This window comes from Dipodomys ordii, unplaced genomic scaffold (assembly GCF_000151885.1).
Source record: "Dipodomys ordii isolate 6190 unplaced genomic scaffold, Dord_2.0 Scaffold24, whole genome shotgun sequence".
Taxonomy (NCBI): domain Eukaryota; kingdom Metazoa; phylum Chordata; class Mammalia; order Rodentia; family Heteromyidae; genus Dipodomys; species Dipodomys ordii.
The window spans coordinates 3,419,695-3,431,923 of record NW_012267240.1 but is presented as its reverse complement, the minus strand read 5'-3'; the positions used below and the strand labels follow the sequence as shown (position 1 = coordinate 3,431,923).

The following is a 12,229-nucleotide window of genomic DNA, read 5'->3' as shown; positions in this document are numbered from 1 at the left end:
TGTCCATGTTTAAAACAGAACAAAACACAATACCTATCTTTGAATTGACTCTTTGATAAGATGGCTAAGATCATCACTCTTCCAGCCTAGAACTTTCTCGTCATTATTATTAACATTATTATTATTATTATTATTATTATTGCTGTTCATTTGGTACCTATGGATGTGTCTATCACTTATTAATTACATAAATTTTATATCAAATGGACATGAATAGTAATTGCCCATATCCTTTACAGGTTATTTAACCTAATTCAAATTATGGGATGACTACCCATGTACAAAGTCCACTTGCATGTTTTGATTTGAGCAAATTCTGTCACCATAGATTGCTTCATACAAACACATGGCTCGCACCCAGCCAGGAAGTACTTTTGTGCATCCAAGCATCTCTTTTAGGAAATTTCAGAACCTTAAGTTTCTTTACAGGCTCTATCTTTGGTCACTCAGACTAAGCCCCCAAAGCATTCAATCAACTGTACCTTCACTGCGCCGTTCTCATGCATGGTGATGCAGTTATCGGCGTCTTCTGATAGCTGGTACAAGGCCTGCGCCGTCGCTCGATGCACGTTGGTGTCACTGGATTTCAGGTAACGCACTAATGGAGCCACTGCTTTGTGTTCACCAAAGGCCACTCTGTTTTTTCCCCATGTGCAGCAACGGGAAATTGCCTCTGCCAGGTGACGCCTCAATTTATCATTATTCTGCACAAAGGAAAATGAGTTGAGGACCATGGAATGCAGTGATCCTCTAAGACCATGTTTATCCACTGTATATTTATTACTCATTAAGATACCAGTGGGCTCCAAGCTCACTAGTTTGTTAGGTGCTATTTTAAAGTTACTAAGGTTTGGGTGAGTCACCAATGGACAGATTCCATTCTGGGTTTTCTTCCTATTATCTGAATATTGCCAGGGTTTTTGAGGGTGAGTTAGGAGCCTGATATTGATCACTGGCAAAGCTTGATCTCCTTTGAGTAAAGGTAGTTACAACTAAAATTACAAATCAGTGAGATGCTCGGTAATCAAAAGATTTACAGAATATTGGATCATCTACAAAGACTAAAGTGGGAAATGTGGGCTAACTCTACTTGTTTCATTGTCCTGGATCTTGGTACAGTAATCATCTGGGTTTCCAAGAGGGAAATGACTTGCACTAGGTCTCCACTTTTTTCTTACATTCTTTAAGCATACCAGATCCTATCTCACATAGGTATACAAGAAGAGGAAATGGAATTGTGAGGGTTTTTAACTGTTCTCTCTCCTTCCTCTCTCTCTCTCTCTCCCACCCCGCCCTGTATCTCTGTGTTTGTCTGTCAGCCAATACTGGGGCTTGAACTCAGGGTCTGGTGTTATTCCTCAGCTATTTTTTTTTTTTTGGTCAGTGGTGGGGCTTGAACTCTGGGCCTGGGTGCTGTCTCTGTGCTCCTCAGCTCAAGGTTGAGCCACAGCGCCACTTCCTATTCCTCAGCTTTTATACTCACTCTGCCTCTTAAGCCACACTTCCACTTCTGATATTTTGGTGGTTAATTGAAAATAAGAATCTCTCTGGTTTCCTGCCCTAGCTAGCTTCAAACTGTGATCTTCAGATCTCCTGAGTGGCTAGGATTACAGGCCTGAGTCTGTACTGTTCTTTTGATTCAATAACTCGGTGTCCTTAGTTGAATCTGCATGATCCTATTAGCAACTCAAAGCTTCCTTGACCAATTGTTCTTCCAATGTTTGAATTTCTGCTGTATGACACGTTAGCCAAATAGTAGTCCAAGCTATGCCCCAATGCCTCTGGTAATAATGAAGTCATTGTTTCTCAAGGTTGCCTATTCAATCTGGCACAGCTCTAGATAAACAGTACAGTAATTTCCAAAGCCCTCTAACTCAAGAATGCCACCAACTTAAGCTTGCTAAGCTGGGAGAGTTGCAAATCAACTTTTCACAATAGCCTAAACAGCTGGCTTCAAAACAATGATAGTGGTGGTGAAGATGGTATTTAATGCATAATCCTGCTTACATTTGCTCTTTTTTTGTACACCATTAACAAATAATAAATAGCCTCTACTTTACAAGTTTCTATATTCACATTTTGTGTTTGTTTTCTTGTTCTACTTCATCTGACACCATGCACTCAGAATAATCAGGAGTGTTGCTCACCGTATTTGCCAGCTTGGACAATAAAGGTACAACTCCATGATCCGTAATAACAGCTAAGTTTTCTTGATCTTTTGCTATGTTGGTAATAGCAGCACATACACTTGCCAAAACTTCTTTGTTATCCGATTTCAGTAAATTGACAACAAGTTCCAGACCACCAACAAAAGAGCGGACCATTTCTCCAGCATCCTAGATAAAAACAGAAAATAGTGGTATCACAGTAACCTATTGAAAGCTACTTTTATAAAATTTTGGCAGAAAGTAAGAAGCCTCTGAGACATACCTTTGGAATGAAAGACAAATTCAACTGTAAATTTATATTATTTCTATGTAAATATGATAACAAATGTGTCTATAGAATATGAATATATTTGCACGTGCATATAATCTGTATGTGCAATGTGTATTATATTACACATGCAATATATACATTCAGTGTGTTATGTATGCATTACATGTATCTTATATTACATGTGGTATTTCATGTGCATTGTATGTGTTATATATCTATGATGTGTGTATAGTATGTATGTATGTAATATGAGTATATACACACACATATACTCAGCACATATCTACAAATTTCAGTTTCAGTATTACATGGGAGTCATTATTGGAGTTACTGAAGATATTCAAGTTAATAAAATATAGTTAGTTCTTGGTATTTTCTATCATTTTGTTCTACACAGTCATTATAGACACTGAACTAGCCAATACTGAGCCACTGCTTGGGGTAAATAGGAAGTTGGTGCTTTTTAAGTCTATTGCACAATATCTGATCATATATCACAATGCTTTATGTGTTTATGTTTAAAGCCACTTTATTTCATGTACATTCTTAATTTATTAACATTTAACTCATGACCTACAGTGTTATGGCTCAGGCAATGAAGCTTATATAACCCACATGTTTGCTCTGTAAAGTACATCAAAGAATTCTTGCACTTAAGAACTTTAGACAGTGTTTCAGCACTATGCCAGGGGCCACATTGTGTGTGTGTGTGTGTGTGTGTGTGTGTGTGGTGTGTGGTGTGTGTATGTGTGCTATTGAGGATTGGACCTCAGGGCCTTACACACACACTAGGCAAGTGATTTACCATTTGAGCTGCACAGAACTATTCTCTTTAGTAAGTCTTTCCTGAACCTTGAGTCTGGGCTTAGTAGATTGATTCTTCTATAGTACTTGCCAGCACTTACCAATGTAGTGATGGCTTGTTTGTTCTTGACCTTGAACTATATGTTCTGGGAGGACACGGGCTCTTTATGTCTTGTCCACTGTTGTATGCCTAATGACTGTGTCAGGTTATAGCATGCTCAACTAATATTCATGGAATTGAACTGTAAACTCACAGCTACAACAGGAATCTTTAGCTGCAGGCATACAGACCAAACTAAGTTCCTAATAAATAGCCAAGGTAGGACTTGAGCCAAATGAAAACCAAGTGCCTGAGCAGGCAAGCTTTTCCCTCCATGGCCTCTCTGATTGCTGTGGGAGTGGATTTGAACAATATGAGAGGCCTAGTTCTTAATGCCAATTTTGTACAAGTTCTGATACAAAGTACTTATAATTGTTTTGAAAATATTGCTCTATTTTTCTAAATTTCTACAGGAAAGCTTTTATGTAGTATAAGTAAATTATATTATATAAAAATAAATAAACATAGCTCACCTACTTTGGTTGCCTTTATAATCCTTCTTTGCATTAGTAACCTTAGAGTACAAATATGAATTTATTAACTTTCAAATAGTCAACATAATTTATCCAAATTACTCTTGAGGTAGTAGTGGCATCGTGGTAGTACTATTTTCATGTAAGAGAGGAGGAAAACCTCAGAGTAATTAATATGAAGAAAAGTACGATGAATGGGAATACTGACATATGCCTGTAATCCCATCCACTTGGGAAGCAAACACAGGAGGATCATGGTCCAAGGCCAGACTAACCAAAAAGTATGAGAGACTATCTGAAAAAGTACTAAAAGCAAAAGGACTGTGGGGTTCGGTAGTGTATAAAGGCCCCAAGTTCAAGCCCTAGCACTGAAAAAAGTAGCAGGGTGAGAAGTGGCAAAAGTAGGATTTGAATCCAGACCTGTTAGATACCAAAGTACTCTACCGTATTGATACCAGTGGGAGAGGGAAGGTGAACAAAAGAAGGTGACAATAGAACAATAAAACCTGTTGACATTGTTTTATAAAGGGGAAAGAGAAATAAAGGAACAATAAAAGGGGTGATGCTGCTCAAGATATATTGTATGTATGTACTGAAATGTCATGATGAATCTTCCTTGTGCAACTAATGTATGCTAATAAAAATCTTAATAAGAATGCTTACTGACATATGAATGAAAGAAACAAAGATTGAAGAGTACAACTTTAAAATACATAACCATAGTCACAAATACAAAAAAGAAAGAATATTTGCTCTTCAGGATGGAATATAAATGGACATGAATTGATAATATCAAGGCCAAATTTCAAATCGGTTTCCTCTCTAGAGTGGAATCAATCTTGCTAGAAATGCCTTGGGATATTGAGATATAGATACAGATATTGAGATATAGATATAGATATTGAGATATAGATAGGAGTAAGGACACCAATTTGAAAGGAACTATTAAGGCAAAGTTTACTTCTGCAGGAGGATCTTGTACTGACAAGCATTCAAATAGAACAAGCACCCTGGGCAGGTAGTAAGCTGACTCTCTCCCTCCACTGGGATTGGCTGGGCTCTGGTTCACAATCAGCTTGTGATTGGCTAAAATCTGATACCTGCTCAGAGGAGAATAACATTTACATTCTGGTGGGTAAATCTGGGGAAGTCTGAGACAGTTGTTCAGGCTTTACATCTTGGCAAGCCACAGTTGTGGGAAAATAGGGCTTATAAAGAAGAATCCAGAAGAACTACCTAGAGCTGAAAGTAGTTAAGATGGCCACATACTTTGATAGAAAAGACTGCATTGCTTACTACCTCACAGAACCACTGGCTTCTCCATCCTCATCGCTTTATCACTTGAGACTGCAAACCACAGCCCTGGGGCCCTGCACTGGGAAAAATGACTAATGTGATCACAGCTATCTCTGGTCCAAGAACTTCCTAAGGTACATGGTATGAGATCCAGGGAGCCAAAGTCTCTCTGTGAGATCATGGGCCCAGCTCACCAAGGTCTTGTAACATTTACAGTCAAGGGACACTGAAATGCTAGCTTCCAAAGCCAACCACCCCTCCAAAGTTTATTTGTTTTGAAGGTGAGACTTCTTTCTTTTTCCTTTTTTTTTCTTTTCAGAGTTAAAGCTTTTAAATATATGACGTCTTGCTTTCACATAGTTTCTATGGAAAGGGAGACAGTATATTTGAGGATGGAAAAAATAATTACTCTGCCAAACCGTCTTTCACTAATGCTCAACGACTGGGCAAATTCACCACATTTTCCACCTTCTCACATGTCTTAAAGGCTTGCCTCTGCCAATTTCACCACTGGTAGAATATTGGTTATGCACCATGAAAATGTCCATCTATAATGAGAAACTTAATAATAATAATAGTAATAATGATCGTGCTTGCCTAATTTACATTTTTTGCAGTTTACAAAGGATTTCCATTTCCCATGATTCCATTTGATTCTCACAAAACTGCCCTAAGGAAGCAAGAGGTCCTCATTTTATAGACAAAAAGCTCAATGTTTATAAATAGTTAGCAAAAGGTTAAATATTAAACTAGGGTTCCTTGATATTTTTTTATAGATTCTTTTCACTCTACATGGTGAGCATGTCATCTATGAGATTTGGTACTAGAAGGACTGTGATTTCTTAAAATGATATTTATTAGATTCAATCTGGTTTGTAGACAATCAGAAGAATTTTCACAACATAAGAGATTAATAATTTTAAAAGATGAAAAATTATCTTGCCTTTGATACATACTGACAAAAGCAATCTCTGGAAAAAGGAATATGAAACACTTTCATAATACTATTAAATTGAAGTCAAAGTGGTTGAATAATTAAGAAAAGGTGTTGAGTTTTAATCAAGCAAAATCAAAGTCCAGGACACAAATAAAGTGAAAAATATAAAATAGCAAAATACTAATCTTAGGTGAAAATTTGTGTAATAGGAAAACATTAAGACGTTATTTAGAGACTAATGAATAAAACAGAAAACTGGGTGCTTTGGCATAGAGCAATTAAATTAATGGGTATGAAATTCTGTCTTTTGCCTCCAGCACAAAGAATTGGCAGTGTTCTGATGAGGTGATATATACATAATACAACTTTAAAGTACATACAAGGCAAGCATAACATGACTTAAGACAAAAAGTCTGAACCAGAAGAACTATAAAAACACTGCTCTGCTCCACGTAGAGACCATGGGATGCATGACATAGTACTTGAAAAAGAGTTAAAAACACCACACTGCATATAAAAAATTTAAATTTTAAATCCTACATGCACATTAGAACAGTATGTCAGAGAAAGCAAAAACTGCAGGCACATCTAACCCTTCAAGTATATTCAATAAATTAAATCCTTTCCAAATCCTGAATACAACCTCTACATCACAGAACAGAGTTTTCTCTGTCATAATAAGATCCTTGTTCTGTTCCCAGAAGTTAACAAGTCCTACAACTTACAAAAAATTATTACGGATTAGAATTACCTTACACTCTCAAAGGTAGTTATTTTCAACTAATAGAATACTGTATCCTTTTCCTCTAAGAACTGAAGTATAAATCAATCTCAGATAGAAGAAGTGATATAATCCTTCTAGAGCCAATAGCAAAAGAATACATTGTCTAGGAGTACTTATTTTTATCCAATTGGCTTTCAAAAAACTGAAAAAGTATAACATAATGATTCTGATTTTGCTCTACTTCCCTAACCTAATTCAAGATGGTTTGCTTAAATATCACAGAAAACTGTGGCTTTTCCATTTAGCCAGGCCTTGTAGACTCTGCCCCAGATGCAGTGCTTCTCTAATAAGAAGGTCTGTAGTGAGAGGCTCCATTGTGGATCCAGAGGTTTACAGAGTTAATTACTAGACATTCTTAACCAATGATGTATTTGAAAGAACTTTATGACAACTACAAGATGCTAAACAAATATAAGTCAAACTCATATTAGCATAAAGCAGCCAGAACTTATAAACAAACTACATGTGCACATATTTGAATATATATATATATATATATAGTATGTACGTATATAACTTTTTTCACTGTTTGTGCTTGGCAATCTGCAGATTCAGATGACCATTGCAAATTCCTGTTTAGATTCATATAGGTGCTTTTGAGTGGAAGTTATATGGATCAAGTTAAGAACAACACTTGAAATGATACTTCTTGACAGGAAAAAATGTAATTATGAAATATTAATGCTCTAAACTAGGAAGTCTTCCATTTATAGAGAGTGTTTTTCCAAACTTTACTTCTTGGGTAAACATTTTATCATACATTATTTTTCTATAAATATGTGGAATGTGAAACAACATTATATTAACAACATTATATCCTCATCTTCATGAATGATATCCTTATATTTGAAGGAAGATATCTGATCCCCCTCATTTTCTCTGCTGCATGCCTTGAACCAATTTCCATCTTAAATGGTGTTTATAGGTCTCTTCCCTCATTTAAGTTTCTCTTAAAACACAACCAGAGGCTTTCTTCCAACCTGTGTTTTTGGCTCCTTATCAAATATTAGGTGGCTATAGGTCTGTGGATTCATTTCTGGGTCTTCTATTCTAATCTATTAGTCCTCAGGTCTGTTCTTGTGGCTTTGTAATAGAGTTTGAGGTTTGGTATTGATATTCCTCCAACACTGTTCTTCCTGTTAAGAATTGTTTTTTTGCAATTTGGGGTATTTTATTATTTCATATGAGTTTTTGGATCACTTTCTCTATTTCATTGAAAAATGTTGTTGGGATTTTGATGGGTATTGCATTGAATTTGTAATTTGCTTTGGACAGTATTGCCATTTTCATGAAGTTAGTACTTGTAATCCAGGAGCATGGAAGGTTTTTTCCCATTTCTTTAAATCTACTTCCATTTCCTTTTTTAGATTTTTGAACTTTTCACAATAGAGGTCCTTCAGGTCTTCAGTTAATTCCTAGGTATTTTTTGAACCTATTACAAATGGAGTTGCTTTCATGAATTCAGTATCAGACAGCCTCTTCAACAAATGGTGCTGGCAAAATTGGCTGCCCACATGCAGAAAACTGAAGCTAGATCCTTATGTATCACCCTGCACCAGAATGAATTCAAAATGGATCAAAGACCTCAATATAAGGACAGATCCCATGGAAATATTACAGGAAGGGGTAGGGGAAACACTAGGGCTCCTAGGCATGGGTTGAGAAAGTAAAGATCCAATAAATCAAAGAAAAACTGGGTAAATGAGATTGAATCAAACTGAAGAATTTCTGCATGGCAAAGGACATAGCTAACAAGATAGAAAGCCCACAGGATGGGAGAAGATTTTTTTTTTAACCAGGTATGCATTAGACAAGGGCTTCATATCTAAGATATACTTAGAGCTCAAAAAAATTAACACCCCCCCCAAATAAACCCTCAAAGAAGCAACAGCCCAATTAATAAGTCAAGAGAGACTTCTCCAAGGAAGAAATAAGTATGGCCAATCGACACATGAAGAAATGTTCAACATCTCTGGCCATAAAAGAAATGCGAATCAAGCAGGGCGCCATTGGCTCTCTCCTGTAATCCTAGCTACTCAGGAGACTGAGATCTGAGGATCGCAGTTCAAAGCCAGCCGTGAGACTCTTATCTCCAACAAATCACTCGAAAACCAGAAGTGGCGCTGTGGCTCAAGTGGTAGAATGCTCGCCTTGAGCTGAAGAGCAAAGTGACAGTGCCCAAGCCCAGAGTTCAAGCCCCATGACCGACCAAAAAAGAAATGCAAATCAAAACAACATTGAGATTCCATCTCAGTTAGCCGGGCCATTATCAACAGAATTAACAATACAAATGCTAGTGGAGATGTAGCCCAACGAGAACTCGGCTACACCACTCTGGAAAGCAGTATGTAGGGTCCTCAAAAGACTAAATATAGATCTTCCTTATGATCCAGCAGTTCCACCCCTGGATATTCATCCATCCAATAGACCACAAACAAGGTTACACTAAAGATATCAGGACTACCATGTTCATTGCAGCATTATTTACCATAGCCAAGATATGGAATCAACCCAGATGCCCCTCAGTAGGCAAATGGATCAAGAATTCTACTCATCCATCAGAAAGAATGATATTGTACCATTCATAAGGAAATGGAAAGACATGGAAAAATTTATATTAAGCCAGACTATATAATATTACAGCAAGATGATTTTGGAATATGGTAATAGCTGTTGAAATAGTTCTTATTTTTTTAAATAAGAATGCATTTGTTAGCAATCATTGTCATTCTGATAAATAGCCATTTGAAATTTGATTCCATTTATCATTCACTTTAAAAAGGTAGTTCAAAATACATAACTCAGCAACAGCTTAGTATATATTTAGTGCTAGTTTAAAACCTAAATTAGAATGAGTTGACAAAAAGACATAGTTGACTGTTATTAGATAATAATTTTGTGTTTACTTATATTATCAAAGACACATTTAGTCATTTGTTAAATTAGAAGGCATTAGAAACATAATTCAGTATATTTTATGTTGTGGATTTAAAAACTAAGATCTACATTAGTAGTTCTTACAATTGGTTTCATATTATGCGCATCCCCTCTGGGGGATTTTACAAACATGAATGACCAGATCACAATTTCAATTATACACATTTATTTGAATAGGAGTGAACTCTTGAATTACAATATTTTACAAACTTATTTTAATGTGTAATCTAGGTGATGAATCACCTATTCTGGTAATTACCAAAATTTGTTGCCACTTCATATGAATGGAAACATCTTCTACATAATTAACTCAATTACATGCATTTCATTTAAGAATAAACACAAAAGGAACATATTTCAAAAGTTAGAGTAAGGCCTTCAAATGTAAGATCCTCCAAAATAGCAAGAACCTGGCAAAAGTCAACAAATTCAACTTTTCTTTTTCTTTTTTCATTTTTTCAGAATTCTCAAATTTAATGGACAGCTTGTAACAAGAATTATGTCTTCAAAAAATGTCTGAGCTTCATCAAGAACAGTTGTGTGGCATTTTCACCATCCCTATTACCCAACTCTTCACTCTAACCTTGAAAACATAAACTTTACTAATATGCTGTCAGAGAAAATCTACAGCACAGTATAGCATCCACAGGTAGGACAGATGGATTTAAATCTCTCTCAAAATGCCATTTAAAGACTTTGGTCACCATTTGAACTGTATGGTAGTTGCTTAGGGTGGTAATGCCCACTGCCACAAACAAAAGGCTAGCAAAAAAAAAAAAGATAAGAGATAGCAACAGATAGCCTTGCATAACTCCAGTATATTACTGGGAATCTTAATCTTTACACACATGTGCAGAAGTGTGTGGTCTCAATTTCTCATGTCTATCTTAGAAGGGCTCCATACAAGCAAGCAGAAGTGGAATCTAAGGCAGAGTTTCAAACTATCATAGTGTTGAATGTGTTCCACAAAGTAAAAGAGAGTGCCTCTCTTCAAAGTGCAGGAGATATAGCTGGACAAGGCAATTGATAAAAACAAAACAAAAACCGTTAATTCACTTTCTAATCAGTGAGGTAGCTGAATAGAGACATTAAGGGCAATACATAATGAAGAATGTACAGAAATACTCCAAGAAACTAAAACAAACAACAAAAGCAATGACACAAACCCTAGGAAGAAATCTGATGTATAGAGATTTCACCTTTTATCATTTAAAATATTGTCAGTAAAAGGGAGAGACAAATATATATATAAAGAGATGAGTATTATTCAAGGTAGACTTTTCCAGGGGGTGGGGGGAAGGACAGTCAATAGAATCTGTCCCCAAGGAAGTCTGTACAGGGTCAAACTTCTCAGGCAAAGATTTTAAATGAGTGATTATGACTATGTTCAAGAAACTAACGGATATCAGTATCTTTACATTAAATTTTGACAACAATGTCTCAGGAGGAAAGAGTATCTATAAAGGGATTTGAATTTATTTTACAAAGAATTAGATAGAAATTTTGGAGTTGAATTTCTTGAGTGCATTTGAAAGAATGATCGCTGAGATGGAAAAGCCATTAGGGAGCTGGATAGCATAACTGACTAGGCAGAAGAGGGATGCAGTGAGTCTGAAGACAGGTCAATTTAGGTTATTCAGTCAAAAGAAATGTCAAAAGAAAAGGAATCTTTTTTTAAATAAAAGAGCATGGCCTCACAGACTGTGGGAAGCATTAAGTATACTTTCATATACAAATAGAAAAGAGGAGAGAAATGGGGAGAAGAAATATTTGAAAAATAATTGTACCCTCTGTTTGATGAAAAACTTTAATCTACCTAGCCAAGCATCTTAACAAATTCTACCATAGGATAATATTGAAGAACACCATACTTAAACTCATAAGCAAACTGCTGAAAGACAGAGAACCTTAAAATTTCCCAGAGGGAGTTGGACACGGGTGGCTCACACCTGTAATCCTAGCTACTCAGGAAACTGAGATCTGAGGATCACAGTTCCTAGCCAGCCCAGTCAGGAAAGTCCATGAAACTCTTTTTCTTTTTTTGTTGGTCATGGGGCTTGAACTCAGGGCCTGCGCACTGTCCCTGAGCTTTTTCCACTAAAGGCTAGAGCTCTACCATTTTGAGTCCCACTGCCATTTCTGTTTTTCTGGCGGTTAATTGGAGAAAAGAGTGTCATGGACTTTCCTGTCCAGGCTGGCTGGGAACTGACCTTCTCAAATATCAGCCACCTGAGTGGTGGCTAGGATGACAGGCGTGAGCCACCACACCAGGCTCCACAAGACTCCTATCTCTCTCTTGCCAGGCGCCAGTGGCTCATGCTTGTCATCCTAGCTACTCAGGAGACTGAGATCTGAGGATAGCGGTTCAAAGCCAGCCTGGGCAAGAAAGACTGTGAGACTCCTATCTCCAATAAACCACTAGAAAACCAGAAGTGGCACTGTAGCTCAAGTGGTAGAGC

At 36.7% G+C, this 12,229-nt stretch overlaps 1 protein-coding gene across 1 annotated transcript in view; it reads right to left on the bottom strand.

The window, feature by feature from the left end:
• Armc4 (armadillo repeat containing 4) overlaps window positions 1-12,229 on the bottom strand; it is a 141,273-nt gene that overhangs the window by 42,431 nt on the left and 86,613 nt on the right. The window contains exons 14-15 of the mRNA XM_013014582.1: window positions 2,148-2,336; window positions 483-704 (exon numbers count right to left, since the gene is read on the bottom strand). Coding sequence (XP_012870036.1) covers window positions 483-704; window positions 2,148-2,336 — 411 coding nt within the window. The remainder of the gene's footprint in view (window positions 1-482; window positions 705-2,147; window positions 2,337-12,229) is intronic.